The 18,375-nt window shown below is 43.4% G+C and overlaps 1 protein-coding gene and 1 long non-coding RNA gene across 2 annotated transcripts; one reads left to right on the forward strand and one right to left on the reverse strand.

Moving 5' to 3' along the window:
* Nucleotides 1–5,316: 5,316 nt before the first annotated feature.
* LOC145422694 (uncharacterized) lies at nt 5,317–11,954 on the reverse strand. Its single transcript, XR_013903985.1, has 2 exons — nt 10,963–11,954; nt 5,317–10,168 (listed from the first exon to the last, which is right to left on the reverse strand). It is a non-coding gene; the product is annotated as an uncharacterized LOC145422694 (long non-coding RNA).
* A 2,023-nt stretch (nt 11,955–13,977) lies between these two features.
* Nucleotides 13,978–17,807, forward strand: mafba (MAF bZIP transcription factor Ba). The gene has a single exon (XM_026154003.2). It carries the CDS (start codon nt 14,447–14,449, stop codon nt 15,671–15,673), a length of 1,227 nt encoding a protein of 408 aa, XP_026009788.1. The 5' UTR covers nt 13,978–14,446; the 3' UTR covers nt 15,674–17,807.
* The last annotated feature ends 568 nt before the right edge of the window (nt 17,808–18,375 follow it).

Consider the following 18,375-nt stretch of genomic DNA (forward strand, 5'->3'; position numbering starts at 1 on the left):
AATAAAGGCTGCCTGGCTGACCTGAGGGTGCAGCTATGTCACCTCTGATCAGTGGTGTTACAGTCCACTGCCAGATAGTCCTTTCACTTCCTATTTGGCTCCTCACACTGAGAGTCTGTGTGCAAAGGCAAGAGCCATAAGTCCTTTGACAGCGACCTTGAGTGTGTGTGTGTGCTCATCCATGTGCAACAATTACCAGCATCGTTGCCTGTGTGTTTGTGTGTCTGTCTATGTGTGTGCGTGATATCCCCCTCACCCCCTTTCTTTTCCAAGGCCATTGGTGATCAGTGGAGGTTAAAAGTTACAAATCACCCCACCCCCCCCTTCTCTTCACTCCACCCCACCTCCTCCTCCTTCTCTAGTCTTCTCCACCTGTCCTCATGCTCACCCAGAAAGGGCCTCTTGGGGCCTGAGGTCTCATTCATATTTGGAACCAGGGCTCCTGTTGAGGGTCTGCAGCGGATGAGAGGCAGTGGAGGGCAATTACTCCTCTGCTTTAATTGGCATTATCATTTTAGCAGGCTGACAGAGATGGATCACCCAGCAGGACGCAGCGAGGCAAGGGAGAGGGTGTTGGCCTGGTGGACATGATAGGAGAGAGGATAAGAGGAGAAAATAGTGTAGGTGGAGAACAAGAGCAGAAAATGAAGGGTAGAAGCAAGGAAATAAATCTGATGCCAACGCCAGCTGAACTACTTGAACAAATCACCCCCATTACACTAGAAAGCTCTGTAAAGGAATTGTGTGGGCCAGTAGCTCTCTGTGTCTGTGTGAGGATGAGCTAGTCTTCGTAAATGTGTGGCTGATTTTTATGCCCGTGTGTGTAGGGTGAAAGAGCATGGGAGGGGGGAGGAGGTGTATTAGTGTAACCCAGCGTGAAGCCTGGCGCAGGCCTAACGATCAGCATTGCTGTGGCTTCATAACTCAGCTCCTGTAAAGCTGTCAGTAGAATTAAGAGGCACCCATTATAGGTGCCCATATGAGTGCCTCAATGCAAAATACCAGTCTTCTCCCTGCGGAGCCAGCGGCGGCATATAATTTTAGATACTTAGTGAATCATCTTCAAAGACAGAGTCGAGCTTTATCTGCTCCGTTGTTACAGATTCTGCATTAAGCACACATTATTATGCAGTTTCATTTGAGCTTTTCCAACCTCGTCTTTGTTGTTTTTTTCTTTCATAACAGATTCGCAGGTCTGCCATCTCAGAATATCCCAAGATCCCAACAATCCCCAGAGGCTGAACCAGACAACATGCCACAGAAACACAGTGATGGATCGATGAAAAATTATTATGAAGCTGTCCAACCTGAATTATTGTTCTGTCTGTTGATAATCCCTTATGTGTCTCTTCTGGCATCCAACAAAATCTGTCAGTCTGACTGAAAAAAACAAAAACAAGGGACGGTTCATGGGAGATGATGAAGTGAGTGGAACGGAGGATGTGGGCCCCTCACTTCCCGCCTCTTTTAGGGAAGGAATATACTTGAAGGGAACGATGCTGCTCGCTCGCTCTCACTCTCTTTCTCTCTCTCTACCCTGATATGAAAAATGAAAACTATAAGGGAGACAATAATAAAAATAGCAGTATGAGTGGACAGGCCAGAGCAGTCCATTACTCACAGCTACTTTGGGCTGCGTGGTAAAAATGTGCTGCTCACTGCAAAAGCATGCATCACCGCCGGCCCAAAACAAATGGGCTGTCTCCAACGTATTTACCTCCAATTGTTCAAGCATTTGTAGGGAGAGCTACGGCCTGTCCAGACAACTCAGGCCTGTCCGACTGCAGGACAACAGAGTGGGTTATTGGGAGATATGATGAGAGTGCCATGCAAGAAATGTATATAAAAGATCAGAATCTGGGAGAATCCTAAAATATTTCGTTTTAACAAAACGATCTATCCATCCATCCATTCGCTTCCGCTTATCCTTTTCAGGGTCGCGGGGGCGCTGGAGCCTATCCCAGCTGTCATAGGGCGAGAGGCGGGGTACACCCTGGACAGGTCGCCAGTCTGTCGCAGGGCCAACACACAGGGACAGACAACCATTCGCACTCACATTCACTCGCACATTCACACCTAATGGCAATTTGGATTATCCAGTTAACCTATCCCCACAAGCTGCATGTCTTTGGACGGTGGGAGGAAGCCGGAGTACCCGGAGAGAACCCACGCAAACACGGGGAGAACATGCAAACTCCACACAGAAAGACCCCGGCCTGATGTTGGAATTGAACTCAGGACCTTCTTGCTGTGCGGCAACAGTGCTAACCACCGTGCCACCGTGCTGCAAAACGATCTAATGATACTTAAACTAAATAAACTTGTTAGTCTTTTTTGCTGAGCTCTTCCATTACTACTTGTAAGTCATTTATTTCAGCCAAAATATCAGATGTTTGCTTCTGCTAGGTTTACTGCTAGTGTAAGTAGATTCCTGGTTATCAAAATCTTGTGATCGAAATGAGGGAAGTAAATGATGCAAATGCGATCGTTGCTGGAAAAAGCTTGGGCCTTATCCAGATCTACAAGTGGTTATTAACTCTTCCAACTAAAACATGTAAAACAGTAAATGTGTCCTTCAGTCACTGGGAATTAGGGGAAGAGAATGACAGTGAACATGTTTTGAAATCTGTCAACATGATGATATTACTTCCTATATACATTTGTCTAAACAGCAAGATTATTGACCTGGAAAGACAAGCAGATCCTTCTCAGAGTTGTTGTTATTTTGTCTTTTTATCATTGCAGAGGAGTATTAGTCTCATGGCTACAGATCTGTTTGTTTTCTCTCTGAAGCCACTGATGATTTTGGAAAGTGAGACGAGAAAAAGGAGGGGAGGGGGCATAAACAGAGCAAAGGAGACAGAAGGGACGAGGGAGTAGGATTCACATAAACTACAAATTCAACCCCCGACCCCCACCCCCCTACACTATTGACTGAAGTTTGAGTGTCCCTGGGAGGCTTTGACTGGAGCCAGTCAATGGTGGATAATAATTTCATTTGGCCGGTTGTTTTAGACACTTATCTTTCTATTCTTGATCATTTTGGATTTAAAGGGGCAATCAGAACAACACAGGACCCCCGCAGAGCTTGGGGCTGGGATCTGAGCCAGCTTCAGCGTGCAGCTTTACAGCTCGGCATTTCCCATATCCTGGTGTGATACAGCTGTGCTTAATGACAGAGCCCCACTTTTAAACAGCTCTCCCGATTAAGATGGCTCTCCACGTCGCTACTGTTTATCTCCAGTGCAGTCGTTAGCTGGGATGGGCCCGCTAATGATGAGTAGTTTACAATATGGCACTCTGGCATAATCGGCCTCCTGTCATCGTTCCATGACAGAAAGGATCCTAGCAAGCTCAAGCCTATAGCTTTTTTACAGAAGGCAGCAGATTTAGAGAGCGTCACAGTGATAAACAGGAATGAGTAAACCTATTTTCACTTCATGATGATCTGTCCTTAAGTATGTCAAGGCACTGCCTGATGATAAGTAAGTCAAATAATGTGCTGGAAGGCAACCCGGCAGTCACTGAAAAACCCCTTTACTGTTTCTAACCCATTCCAGGGAAATCTGAGATTGAGATGTATGTAACAGCTGAATTATTATTACCACACAACATCAGCTCTAACTGCTGTTGGTTTGATGTGTGGGTGTGTGTTTTGCGAAACAAGGTAAAACTTCCAAAATGTAATAAAACTAATAAAGCTAAAACGAGTCATGAAAGGGGAACTGGAGAGCACGGAGGTACAGAGAGAAAAAGTGAAAAGTAGAAGAGGGGGGAGAGGCAGAGGAAGAGAGAGAGAGAGAGAGCTGGTTATTTAATTTATATGGGGAGTGGGAGAGAGTGGCAGTGATACATGGGTTTGTTAGTCAATTGATAAAGGAGAGGAAATTTCTAAAAAACATTCATCACCAAGAGATATGGCCACCATACATCACCTATTTGCAAACAACAAGGACTAATATTTATCCCTGTGAGGGACAGAATGACCCTCACACACACACACACACACGCACACACACACACACACACACACACACACACACACACGCATACACACACGCATACACACACGCATACACACCATATCGTCATGACCTAATTAAGCCTAAAGAATAGACGTTAATTGGAAAAAGAAAACTGTACTCTACAAAACAACAAAAACATCTTATCCCTTTATTGCAAACATGAACGCCTTTATGCTGTTGTTGTGTGGTTTTTTGCTTCTTCTTTTTTTTCAGATATACAATGCCCCACGTACGAGCTTTTAGCTGTGCAGCAGTCGTAGTAATGGGGTGTTTGGCAGAAGAGGGCCAGATAAGGAAAGTGAAGAAGAATCTGGTGGGCCTACATGGTTAGTTGGATGTACTTAGTATAGCCTATATGTCAGGAAAAGACAGTACAGAGTACCTCTGCACATGCATCATGCATATAAGCTAAAAACAGTACACCCTTGTGCTGTAACACACACACATACACGCATACTTTCTCCCTGTAATGTATTAGATGCTGAATCCTTCTGATACATCGCTGCAGGCGGAATCTTTCATCTTTCCCTCTTTCCTCATTCAGTCGACTTCGTGTGCGGAGACTTTTAAATTGTCAAGGCTGAAATTTAATTATTGAATCCCTCGTGATCGATCATTAGTTAAAACACTCGATCTACAAACCCTGCAAGCCGCCCCCCCCCCATACACCCACTCTTCATCACTACCCCTCCAAACCACCCATTAAGATCAAGACAGCACTTTACAGATAGGGGGAGGGGAGGAACACTTTTCATTCACAAAAAACAATAAACACATTTTCAATTCCACACAAGCAGTTTCCATTTAATTCAAAAAAACAAACAAACAAATAAATAAATGTGTAAATAAACATTGCTGCTGTGTGGGATGAGTGTTGGGTGTAAGTGTGGGCGTGTGTATGTGTGTGTGTGTTAGCGATGTATTGGGGGCGTCTTTGTTGCAACTCATAGTCCAGATGGATGACTTGTACAGGGGAGTGTATTTATTTTGCGGTGAGGGGACATCAGGAGATTTGTTATTCCCTGGCGTTGCCGAGTTTTTCACATTGCTCCACATCCCGGGGACCATATTTCATCCCCACACCCACAATCCCCAAACAGATTTATTTACAGGCTCTCTTCCTGTACATATACACCCCCCCCCCCCCCCCCCAACACATGCATACTTACTGCTACACACACACACACACACATACTCTTGCATATATGCTACAAGCACCAAACCTACTCAAGCACTGGAAACCACAAACACACCTTATCTGATATCAAATGTATGAGCACACACGATACACTTTTTCTTTTTTTTTCTTCTTTTGTTTTGTTTTTTTATTGTTTACAGCAGTATTCTTACTGTGAGCTTTGAATCAGGCTGTTTAACAATATTGCCATTTTACCATTCAGCATAGGTCCACAGTCTCTTCATGATGGGGGTGTAATTGCTCCCATATATTCAACAAAGTGAGGGATCTTTCTCCACCTGAGGAAGAGACAGAATAAGCAACCAGATAAGATGCATCTTGGGAAGGTTAGTTATAAATACAAAAGAATTATTATAATAAATATGCCTAATAAACTAGGCCAGAAACTAGCTTAGTAAATGCATCGACTTCATAAGAGGTTCTCTAAAGTAAAGTTTAGCATTGTAGCAACCAGCTTGTGCATCTAATTCTAATGTGGCAGCGTAGTGCTCATTATTAATTATGCCTATTAAAGTGAATCTCCACCAGCACAGCCAGACTTAAGTACCAGAGTAAAGGTTCACTGGCTTTGTAGGGGAATCCCAATGCTCAAAATCAGTGGGAATTCTGCACCTTTACAACTCTAGAGGCCAGTATCTGCTGCTACTGATTTACATCTGGAGTCTCAAAATGCAGGTAAAAACCCATACTGTAAATTAGCAGCAACTTTTTTTTTTCCATCCTTGCCTTTGGTCGTCTAAAAACAAGTAGCCATTGGGGCTGGGGGCTGACAGCTTCCCTTAAAAAGAAAAAGAGAAAACGAGACAGAGAAAAAGGGAGAAAGCAATGACAATGAAAGATTAAGAGAAATGAAGAGGTAAGAAACAAAGAGCACAAGCAGAGAATATAAGGCTCAAACGGAAACCATTCCTCACCCCCCCTGCAAAAGGGAACCCAATGCTTCTGTCTCTTAATAAAGGGGGTTTGTTGGGGTGGAGGGGGGCGGATATGGTGAAATGCCAGGCACTCTGCGTACAAATGAATAACCTGGGGATATGTGAAAGCCAGAGTGTGTGTGTGTGTGTGTGTGTGTGTGTGTGTGTGTGTGTGTGTGTGTGTGTGTGTGTATGTGTGTGTGTGTGTGTGTGTGTGTGTGTGCGTGTGTGTGTGTGTGTGTGTGTGTGTGTGTGTGTGTCAGTGCAGGAAGGTGGAGGATGTTAGGGGTTCCTCGGCCCTGGGTCTCTCCCTATCTCTGTGAGTAATGATTCAGACTGCCAGTGTGATGGTGTAGTCCCATCTATAACCACTTCCACACAACGACACATATAAAACAAACACACATACACACGCATGCATGCATGCACGCATGCATGCACGCACGCACGCACACAAAAAAGAACATTAGTCAGACAGGAAACGGGGCAGGTGGATGGACACAGCAGCAGGCTGGGTCCATCCATTCAGTCCTGAAACAGACATGCTGTAAACACACAGAGAGAGTTTTAGGTGAAAGCAGACACTGACCCACCGGCAGCCGCGCTGACAGCTTCGCTAGGCTAACGCGTGAACATTATATTATTTTTTTACATATACACTACATGCACACACAGTTTGTTTCTTTCACTGCTCAGCCAACACATCCTGATAAGAACCTAAGAACAGCTGAGCTGATTAGGAACTATCTACATGGATGTAACTGTACTTTAACGCAAAAATAAAAGTGCAGTGCTGAGAGCCTAAATATTATCCTTTAATATCTGGTCAGCACAAAAAAAAAGTTAGACGTCACTGTAGAGATCCTTTCCTAACATGTCTCCACTCTAAGTGATTATGGAGAACAGCCACAGTCATTTTTTTTAACCTAATCATATATTCTGAAGTACAGCTTAATGTAAGTCCAGCTCTCTTCTTGCTTCCCCAGACAGTCTTTTCTTGCTGAGAGTCAAAGGAAGCATACAGCATAGGGGAAGTTTGCTTTGTTTAATTCAGACAACCGAAGCCTGAACTCGTTTTGACAGAGAGGCAGGTGTAAGATATGAATGGCAAAATGCACATTTTATCATTCCTATCTAAAATCGAATGCATTAAGACTGTATCTCCCATCTTAGCCAGGAGAGAAACATATAATGTTTCAGTTTACATAAAGCATAATCTTATTTAGAAGCTGCTGAATATGAAAATAAAGACAAGAAATATATGCTTTTTTAGCATCCGACTAGATAAAGATGTTAGTGTGGGCTGTCTTTCTGCAAACAGTTCAGCCAGTAAATAAAACAACCATTACATTACGTGATGGAAGCGAACGTGGCTGTCCTGCGGGTTTAGAGTAGGTGGGGTGTGGTCCAGTGGTCAGGGAAATGGCCGGATGACCTGAAGTGTGCTGAGTCATGTCCCAGGTGAGGGATAGAGCTGCCTCCACTGGGCTCCAGGACGTGCACTTAACCTGCAGTAATTACTGGAAACAACACTGAGAACATGGCAACATGGAAGTCGTGGAAGTGGCTCTAAGATTTCAAATTACTCTGAGCCTCCTGAGGAATGCTGCGGGGAGACCTAGCAGGACTGTAATGTGGATACTTGAGCTGGTTTTCTTAACATGCCTGGGCTATATCAGACAAGAGTTCATGACTCTCAAACAAAGAACAATAAGGAGCTTTTTTCAATTCTCATTTTTATGCATAAAATCTCTAAATCAAAGCCATTTATAACATTGTGACTTCCATTAGCAGTGAACACAACTGTATGAATAGTGGCCTTGAAAACTAAACAGACAAAAACGATCAATGCTGATTGGAACTGCAGTAAAAAGGAGGAGGAGACGACTGAATCAGTAAACAAAAAGTAAAACAGATATGGATGGGGATACAGGAGAGTAGAAGAAGTAGGTAAAAGAAATAAGAGCAGAACAAGTGGGGGGAAAGAGGAAAAGTGGAAGAGAGACAGAAAGAGAGAAGGACCCTGTGAATGAGACCCAAATGGCTGCTAAAAATCATTAATCTTGTGAGGATCTGTGTCAGCGAACGGCGGCGACACAAAGAGCACTCAGAGCAGCAAGGAGAGCAGCTCAGTGACCCGAGCCCAATTGGCTGAGAAAGGCCCACCAGGCTTTAATAGACTTTTGCTGATCCAACACTTGTTTGCTGGGAGCCACAAAGAGGCGATTGCAGGGGCTGACGGGGGCTTGCAGGCCCGGGGGCTCCCCTTCTGGTCCATGATAAATGACCCAGGGTGGGCAGGGCCAGGGCCAGAGGAGAGGGGTGAGAGAGCTGAGAGGTAAGGAGGTCACCCGGCCAGGGAGGGTGGACAGAGAAGGAGAGAAGAAGACTAAAAGGGTATACGAAGGAGTATAAAGTATAGATGTTTGATAAGAGCAGCGTCTTTCGACAATGTGACTGAACATTACTACAAACAGGGACAGTGCTGTGCAAGAACATCCTGATGGGAGGTGAGAGAGAAAAAACAGAACAGATGAATGGTTGGGTTAGAGGAGGAGTCTGTGGCACTGAGAAAAATAAAAATGCCAGTTCGGCTCTAATCCCTAAAACTGCCTGGTGTGGCGCCCACCCACCTCCAGATCAATCATGCCCACACACTCAAACATGGCCAAAACAATATGACCGAGGGTCTGCTAGCTCCTGTGTGCAGCTTTCATGTGCAGACAATCAGAACAAACTAAGTCTGCTCATAAACATTTATGCTTTACACACTTGACAGGAAGATAAAGTCTTCTAAGATATTATAAAGAGACGTTTGAGGGCTATTAAATCTCTCTCTTTACTCTTAGCTTAATAACATGCCGGTGTTGTGTATAAGTCTCTGCTACATGACGCATATTTTCCAGAATATATGAAGTGGAGGTTTAATGTAAGTCAGTGATAAGCTCTGACAGCTCCATATGCAGACAATTAGAAAAGGCTAAAGAAGCCAGTGGATGTTCCTCAGCACTGACATGTTAAAGTCTGACATTCAGGAACAACACAAAAGTTAAAAAAAAAGAAAAAAAAGAAACTGCTTCTAGGTGCTTGTACAGCTAGAAGCATACATCAATTAATTCTAAGAAAAATATTTAACTTTTTACTCAGAATTACTGTAATTATGTTTTCAGTACATGCGGGTATCTTTAGAATTACAGTAGCCAGTTATTGGCTAAGAAAATACAGATGTAAATTGCAGTTATGACCTGAGAATATGGTCTTTAATTATGTCCTGCCTGCACTATGATATTTGGTTCTTGTGGTGTCGCCTACATTTTGTGGTCACACAGCCACCAGTTTATGACAAAACCCAATATCATGCATATGCCTCAGCAATAAGCCAACTGGAAGGAAGCCAAACTATTGTACATAGCATTGCAATTTACATTAATGAAATGACCACAGCAAAAGGCAGATTTATTGTTCTTTTTCTTCTGGGATTAAGCCAGTACAGTGCGCACTGACATTTATTTGTCGTTATATTTACTACATGTCAATCAGAGACATCTAATCTCAGAAAAGGCCTACAATTATGTCTTGGCCTCCCCATCATATTTTTATATCCTCTCTGTTGCTCTGCCATATCCAAAAAAGCAAAGCAAATAACTTCAGTTTTGAAGTTGGAGCTGTCTGCATGGGGTTAGTGCCAAAAAGAGACTGCATGTCACTGATGATACACGTCAGACTATTAGCAATGAGTAAATGCGCCACCAGAGGCGCCCTGTCACAAGAAATAAACCTTAATTTCCCTCGCAAACACAACTACCCTTTTAACGTGCAAATAGCGAGAGTGCAAGCGTTGTGATAATACTCCTGAAGAATGGTGGACTTTTAAAGACAACATTTGATGTCCACCGTTAAATCGATACTATTTCATATTAATGAGACTGCATGAATTTGCACTTATCTCACCTCTTGCCGTTTCCCCGAAAGTCTCTTCAGTCAATTATCCCTGATGGGAATGTTACTCTTCTTCAGAGGCTGGCCTCTGCCTGTTTACATAGACGACACGTCTTAATAATACATGTTTTTACGGAGATAATCGATCAGTCTGGAGTAAACAAGAATGCCTGAGTAACTCTCACCTTGTAAACGGAAGATGTAGATTACTGATTCAAAAAGGACGACTGAGTGTATAATCGAACTTAAATTTTAGAGACGGATTTGCTGGTGTTATTACTATTTTATGCCGAAACCCATCACGTTAATGATGGGAACACCTGTTTATACTGCGATTCCGCCTGTTAAATACATTATGCACTTTTAGTGATGAAGTGCATTTCAAATGTTTCAGCTATAAAATATTGACAATTAATCATGAATCAGTTAATTCGTTGCACAAAAACGAACATGCATTCTTGTCAAACTCACAGCGACTCTTTTTCTGATATTGATTCTGCAAAACTACAAAAATACAACTTCAATTAAACGCGGGGTGATTGTTGCATTGACAAAAAGCTACTAAGTTTGTTTTACATTTGCGTATATTACATCTGAAAAAACATTTTAAATCAGTTACTGCGCAATGAAGGCGTGTTTCAGAGGATGGAGCCGGGTCTGCCCGTCTGCTCTGCGTCTCTTTTCTTCCTCCTGCATCAAAACGCATCAAAGCAGCACTTCCGAAAGCACCGTCTCCCCATCTCCATCCCTCACCCTCCCCGTCGCGGGCCTTCCAGCTCGGCTACCTCCCTTTTTTCTGTAACATTTCCAGCAACTTTCGAGAAAACCGTTAAAGTTTACGCGCGCCAGATAGCAAAAATATTCTGAAATAGAACCAAATATTTACCTTAGAGTTAAACAGAGAAGCTGATTCTGTTTCTAAAAGAAGGGGGGAAAGGTGTTCCTTGTAATCACTCTGTCTTTCCATACAGATCGGGTTTGAGTTGAGCTCCAACGGGTTTTGGCAGTGCAGCTTGGCCACCGGAGCGCAGATGCGCATGCATGGATAGGTCCTGAAGTAGAATAGAAATCCATATTTGTGAGGCGAATCATGTATCTTCCTATGGACAGACCACGGGCCTCCTGTGTGAAACCAGCGGGCCTGCTGCAGGTGTGAGATGTGAGCTGTGGGAAGCTGTGCAGCCTCTGCAGCCTCCATGCGTCAACTGTTAAATGTAACATTTTAAAGGTGATTTTATTTCTGTTATTCATTCCTAAAATCCGTAGGATGGGACTCTCATTAGGGGAGAATAAGCAAGCATCAACACTTTTTTTTCGCTGTCCATAAGCACACGGATCACTTAATAGATCATTAACCACCGATATGCTGCTGACATGGACGGTTTTTTACATCTCGTCTCTCCATTACAGCCCGTTATTACCGAAGGGGGAAAGCCGCCGCCAGGCCTGCCTGGATCTATTAGACGGTGGACTCGGGTTATATTTGAGAGCATTACAACCTAATGGGGCTGCCGCCGGGTCGGCCTCGCTGGAAAGAAGTTTTAAGTCGGCTGTGCTCGGCATGGCACGACTCGCTCAGGGCGCTGTTCAAGTTGGAGCTCAGGATTTAGAAGCTCGCCTGCAGGTGCAGGGAATTAACAGAGCACGATTGTAACTGGAATACTACCTGTATGTTTTTATATCCTGTGCTCGGGAAAGGGAATGCCTAGAATTTGAAGTTGACTACAGCAGTATGTGGTTATCAGGCGCTTTGAGCCTGAAAATAAAAAGTGGGTAGCGTGTGAGTTGGCTTGAGATGTTATAAAGATTCCGGATAATTGTGCATTATCGCTCGATAAAAGCTAAAAAAAAAAAAAGAAAGAAAGAAAGAAAGAAAGAAAGAAAGAAAGAAAGAAAGAAAGAAAGAAAAAGAAGAAAAAAAAGGAATGAACGGGATCCAGAGTCGCGGTAAAGTGCACTGCAAAGTGCAATTTTCTTGGATCAATACATCCCGTTATTAGAATGTGCCTTTTGTCCAAAATAATAAAGACATAAGCCTGTGATGACTGATAATAATAATAATAATAATAATAATAATAATAATAATAATAATAATAATAATAATAATAATAATTCGCGTGTTTGGCTAAAAGCTTCATCTTTTATCATCAGTTCTTCTGGGGACTATATCAATTTAACTTTTAGCCTTAAGTCCAAGACTATTTTCAAAGACATAATAAAACAAACATAAACTACATCACATCGAGTTATTATGGGTTGTTAAATATGAGGGTGATTTATGACAGAAGTTTGAGTCACAGTTCATCTATTGATACACTGCTACAGCTCAAAACTGATTAAGAATTTAAACTAAACAAATAAGCCCTTCATTATCGGATCTCATCTTTGGCAGCCTCCTCTTACATTGAGTCTGATCAATACGCTATGGTCGCGGCTGTGCTCAACCGTGGATATGAGGTGGAAACGAAATGATAATCCAATCGATCCTACAAACGGACTCATTTACAAGCAGTTTCTTTTTGCAGGGAAGCGAGACATTTGCTCACACTCCCTTTTCCCCCTTCTTTCTTTCTCTGTTTTTAGCAGACAATTAAAATAAAGACCAGATCAATGACGCTTGCATACTTCCAGGGAAGATCTGACCCTATTTTGGCCAAACTACCTGTTAGAAAGTGAGTGTTAAAAATACACGCGTGACAGCGAGCTTGTCGGAGACTCGTGTGACAGAAATGAATTGCTGTCAGTCACAATTGCATGATGTGACCTTTGAAAGCAGCAATTAGCGCGGAGATGACGATCCAAACGCAAATTAAAGGGGAATGTATAGCAGAAGCGTCATCCACAGCTTCGTCGGTTCGTGCGTTGCCCACGCAGGGGCAGCCTTGAGCCTGTTTTCTGGCGAATCCGCTGTTTTGATACTGCCAGGAGTAAGACAAACGGTGCGAGCCAAAAGCAGCCTGATGTGCGAGTAACAGAGTCTGAACAAAGTGAACTTTGCTTTTACCGGACAAAAATCTATTTAATCCACGAATTTCATTATATAGAATACTGCAGGGGTCTGTTTTTTATTTGTTTAAACAATAAATTGGGATTTAAAAAATCCATAAATTAAAGTGGACCAGTATTGTCGCCAGTGAGAAGCAGATCTACATGTAAACCTTGAGACTTTATTGTGGTTCTTCGCTACAGTGAACATTAAAATGACGTATTTGTAGCTACAGCCTTAATACAGTTATTATACATTAAAGCGCCTGTGTGTGAAATTGTGTGTGGCAGAAAAATAGTCACGATTTAACTTTTAAGGTCGCTTAGAAACTGTGTTCTGACCTTGTGTTATCACCATGCTGCGTAATACAGGCTTGTATGTGACTGGTTATCTTTTGGGGTTTTGAAAGTTATAGACATGCAGCAAATAAACATAAACAAGACAACATAAGAAAATGATTCTTCTTGATCTCATTTTCAAGACAAATGAAGTTGTGTCTTGAACTATAATGCAGGAGCAGTGCCTGTAGTAAGTCCAATTTGTATTGTGCATCTGGAAACATCTGGAACAACTGTTAGGACTACCTCAGAAATCTGCCTGAAATTCAACGTTTGGTGTCATTCTAAGAGTGTTGGACCATAAAGTGGCAGTTCTTTCACGTTTCTCTCATTTCAGACACGACTGAATACGAGGAGCAGCGCTTTACATCGAAGGCATTTCACTCCGCCACTTTCCACCGTTCTTCTACTTTTAGGGAAGTCGGTCAGCTGACTGTAGCTGTCAAGACTGGAGCGCCCTCCTCTCCTTCGTCCCTCTCCTCTTTCTCTTCCTCTGTTTGAGCGCAAAGTCCTGTTCCCATTGGAGAACCGAGTGCTACCGAGCTCGACGTCACCAGGCGATATTAGTATAAAGCGCAAGGCTGGCTTCAAGCGCAGTCTGCTGGATACCAGAGAGTGGAGAGAGTGAGAGAGGCGAGCCTTTAAATCTCTGCGGTGCAGAGCTGGAAAAGCTGCTTCTCAGCGAAAATCAGACGCCCTATTTACACCGCTTACTCGCTCCTTTTATTTTCCTGGGGAAAAAAGGGACTTACAACCAAGAAATTGCAACGAGGACTGGTGCCCGTCTCAGCGAATTAACGTGGTATTTCTTTTGTTATTATTATTTATGTTTTTTCTTGTAAATGCACTTCTGCTGAAGGGACTCGGGTTTTACTTTTGCACTGAGACGCGCAGCTTTCTACCTCCCGCCTGGTCTCTCTGCCAGATTATCCCAGCAGAAGTAGGCTATATGACGCAAACCGTGTGCAGTGCATTAGTCTGAAAGTTTTCCTCCACGACTTTTTTTTTCTTTTTTTCCTTTTTTTCCACCAACCACGCGCTGTTTCATGCTACAGCAAGTCAGTGCACAGCGGTGGAGGAGCCAAAAGAACTATTGCATGAAACAAGAAAGGAGAGAAGAGACGCTGATTAATAAGTCAGTTTTTGCGACGCTCGCCAACACTTTTGCATATCTGCAAAAGAGTCGCGACAACAACATGAGCGCAGAGCTGAGCATGGGGCCGGAGCTGCCCAGCAGCCCTCTGGCTCTGGAATATGTGAACGATTTTGACCTGATGAAGTTTGACGTGAAGAAGGAAGGCCTGGCCGGGCTGGATCGCAACGGGGTGCGCCAGTGTAACCGTCTCCAACCCCAAGGCTCTGTGTCTTCCACCCCTATCAGTACACCCTGCAGCTCGGTGCCCTCGTCGCCCAGCTTCAGCCCCACGGAGCAGAAAAGCCACCTGGAGGAGCTGTACTGGATGCCGAACAACGGGTACCACCAGCAGATAGACCCGCAGACGCTAAGCCTGACCCCGGAGGACGCAGTGGAGGCCCTGATTGGAGCGACAGCTCACGGCCACCCTCCGCCTCCGCATGTCCAACAGCAGCTGCAGCAGCAAGGCGCTTTCGAGGGCTACAGGGGCCCGCATCACCACCACAGCCATCACGGCCACAGCCAGCAGCATCATCACCCCTATGCGGGGGGCATCCCGCACCACGCCGAGGAACTTTCTGGGCACCCGGGCGGACACAGCCACCCACATAGCCAGCATCATCATCACCACAGCCAAGACCCCGACAGCCCATCTCCGGTGTCCCCAGAGTCCCACCAGCCGCTGCACCATCACCGCCACCATCATCACCACCATCCGCACGGCCACCTGAGCCAGTCAGCGGCGCACCACAGCTCCGGGGGCGGACTCAACGTGGAGGACCGTTTCTCCGACGACCAGCTCGTATCCATGTCGGTGAGGGAGCTCAACAGACACCTACGGGGCTTCAGCAAGGACGAGGTGATCCGCCTCAAGCAGAAGAGGAGGACCCTGAAGAACCGGGGCTACGCTCAGTCCTGCCGGTTCAAGCGGGTGCAGCAGAAGCACGTGCTGGAGAACGAGAAGACGCAGCTGATGAACCAGGTGGAGCAGCTGAAGGCGGAGATCACCCGGCTGGCGAGGGAGAGGGACGCCTACAAACTCAAGTGTGAGAAACTGACGGGGTCGGGGGCCAATAACGGGTTCCGCGAGGCTGGCTCAACCAGTGACAACCCTTCATCACCAGAGTTTTTCATGTGAGTTGCCATAGCCTTTTTCTTGTGAACCCTCCAACTTACTCAACAAACAACCCCCACCCCCACTCCACCACCCCCCGACACCTTTACTTTCTGACTGACTTTGCTGATGCGCAAACGATAATAATCCACACCTCCCATACTGTTTGATTATATTAATAACGGTAACAATTATATTCATATTAGACGAGTAATCCATCAGATAGTATTCTCATATATAATCATCTCACCATCCACGTGTCAACTGAGATACAAAGAGCAATGTAGAGTGTCCGATCAGTCGCAGCATCTTTGTAGATTAGTTGCTTGTAGTGAAGAGACTTTTGTTTTTCTTCTTCAAAGAAGAGGAGCGACTGATGAACTTTTTTTGTTTGTTCGTTTGTCTCTCACTTGAGGCTCCAGCTTTTAAATCACCTGTAAGTAACGTGGGACGGCGTAAGGCAGTTGTATTTTTGCTGACATTCTTATGAACCAACAAGCAGGCCCGATCTCACAGCCTGCAACTCACCAGACTCACATTCGACAAGTGGACCCGAAATCTGAAGAAAAAAATTAACAAATGAATCTTAAAAAAAAAAACATAAAAAAAACGGGACACCACTTTATGCAAATTTATCTTCCGTCTACTAACCCGTCACGGGAGGGGACATTTTATGCAACATCTCATTGATTTATTGCCTGCTTGGTTATATTCGAATATATATTGAAAACAAAACAAAAAAATCTGCATTAAATATTAATCCTGCATGCTGGACATGTACGGTAATAATTTCTATTTTGTACCTTCATCTTCTCGTGTATATTAAGAGCATGTTGTTGATCTGCGCTTTTTTGGGGGGTGGGGGGTTAGAGAAATGCAGCGGGGACAGAACAGCAGGACTGGCGGTGCAGTATCATGGTGTGGGCTTCTTTTTCTTTTGGGGGGGGGGGGGGCTTGTAAATATTATGCAACCGCGAAAACTGCACAACAAGATTGAGGAGGCTGGTTTGTACTTCTTTCTGTGTGTTGTGTTTTTATTTCATTTGTTATGATTTTTTTTTTTATCGTGTTGGGTATTGTTTGAAAGAGGAGTGCATTTGTTTTCCCAGTTGCATTTAAATACAGCAAAACTGTGTCAAGTGCACTTTTTTGGATAATGATTTGCGAGTTTTTCATTTTGAATTTTGTGCAGACCCCCCTCCAGGAAAGACATACTATGATGTAATACTGCAATAATATTAAAGGCAGGCCTCAGTGCGAACTTTTAAGAGTAGTATTTAGGACGCATGTTGTGTGAGGCAGAGGAGACAAGCATGTGACCACGACATTATTCAAACCAGATTACGCAGAGTTTATACTCCATTGCACCGAAGGCTGGATACCGCGTGTATTAACACTCTGCTATTTTCACACTCAGTGTAGCTTTTATGGCACATATTCAGTGGGGCGAGGTGTTATCTGCATTTCTAAACAAATTAGAACCAAACAAGTCCAAATATTTCTCATCATAATTGGCAGCCACCTGTAGCCCCCCCAACTCCATTCGACCAGATGTTGATCATTTATATTTTACGCAATATTTAGAAAATTCGCAGTTACGATTTAGATAACACGAATGTTTTTGATAGAAAGTTTGAATATTAATGTTCTATGTTTTTCCTGATTTTTTTCTGCCGGTCAGTAAAAAAAGGGGATCCAGGTTGTGCAAAGTCTCAAAATGAAAACAATGTGTATGTTATGTAATACTTTTTTTCTTTGTTTTATTATTATTTGATGATTCTGGTTCTGCTGGCCAGATGCATAGTTAAAAGTTTTTATTTTAATGATTTAAATTAAACTGTCAGATCATATCGATTAAAGCATGGTGCTTGCATTGAAACTGTTGTTGAAAAGTCATGCATTTAACAATCTTTGGTTTGTTACTGATTCAACTGTGTTGAAATCGAACTGAAACTGCAGCAGCGGGTTGTTGTTTTGTTTTCACAAATTTCATGTACTTGGCGATGATGGGGATCAACTTTCAATCCTGTTTATATAAATAATAGTAACACTTAAATTTGAACTGTTCCATTCAGGCTGGTTTCTGTTTTGTCTCTTTTTGTTGTTTTTTGGAAGAAATTGTTTCCTATTTTGCTTATTAAAGTCATTGAAATGGCAATAATTACCTCTCAGACTTTATTATTTTTTTCGTTTTCACATTTAAGGATCTGTGACAAAATCATTCTGTCATATAAACAGCAGCATACTAGCGGTAATTAAAGCTGCCACGCAGTGTAATGACAGTAACAATATGAATCTTTAAAAAGTTTGCTAATGCCCTGAAAAACATTTAAAATTATTTTTTCCCTTTAAGAGCTAATTTGCACTAATCAAGCAGTTTCCGTTTCATTTGCACTTTGCCTTCATTTTTATTTTCAGACTTAAAAACAAAGTGCAAACTTTGGATTAAAGCCCACTGGCCTGCAGTGATTAGATCACCGGGTATGGTAGTTTATGTGCCGCTGCAGGGAGATTCCTATACACGCTGCTCTGCTGGCATGCTGACTTCTGCAGAAACCCCGCGCCGTAAAAGGAGATCTTTGACCTTGCAATATACCGGAGAAGAGATGAAAACCTCAAATTTACATTAAGTGTTACAATAATTTTCATTCTCACCGTGCATGGCTTTGAATACACTTAAAGGCTAAATCTAACTGGTTCTTACAAAATTAGAATCTTAAAAAAAG

This window comes from Astatotilapia calliptera, chromosome 20, assembly GCF_964374335.1.
Source record: "Astatotilapia calliptera chromosome 20, fAstCal68.1, whole genome shotgun sequence".
Classification (NCBI taxonomy): Eukaryota; Metazoa; Chordata; class Actinopteri; order Cichliformes; family Cichlidae; genus Astatotilapia; species Astatotilapia calliptera.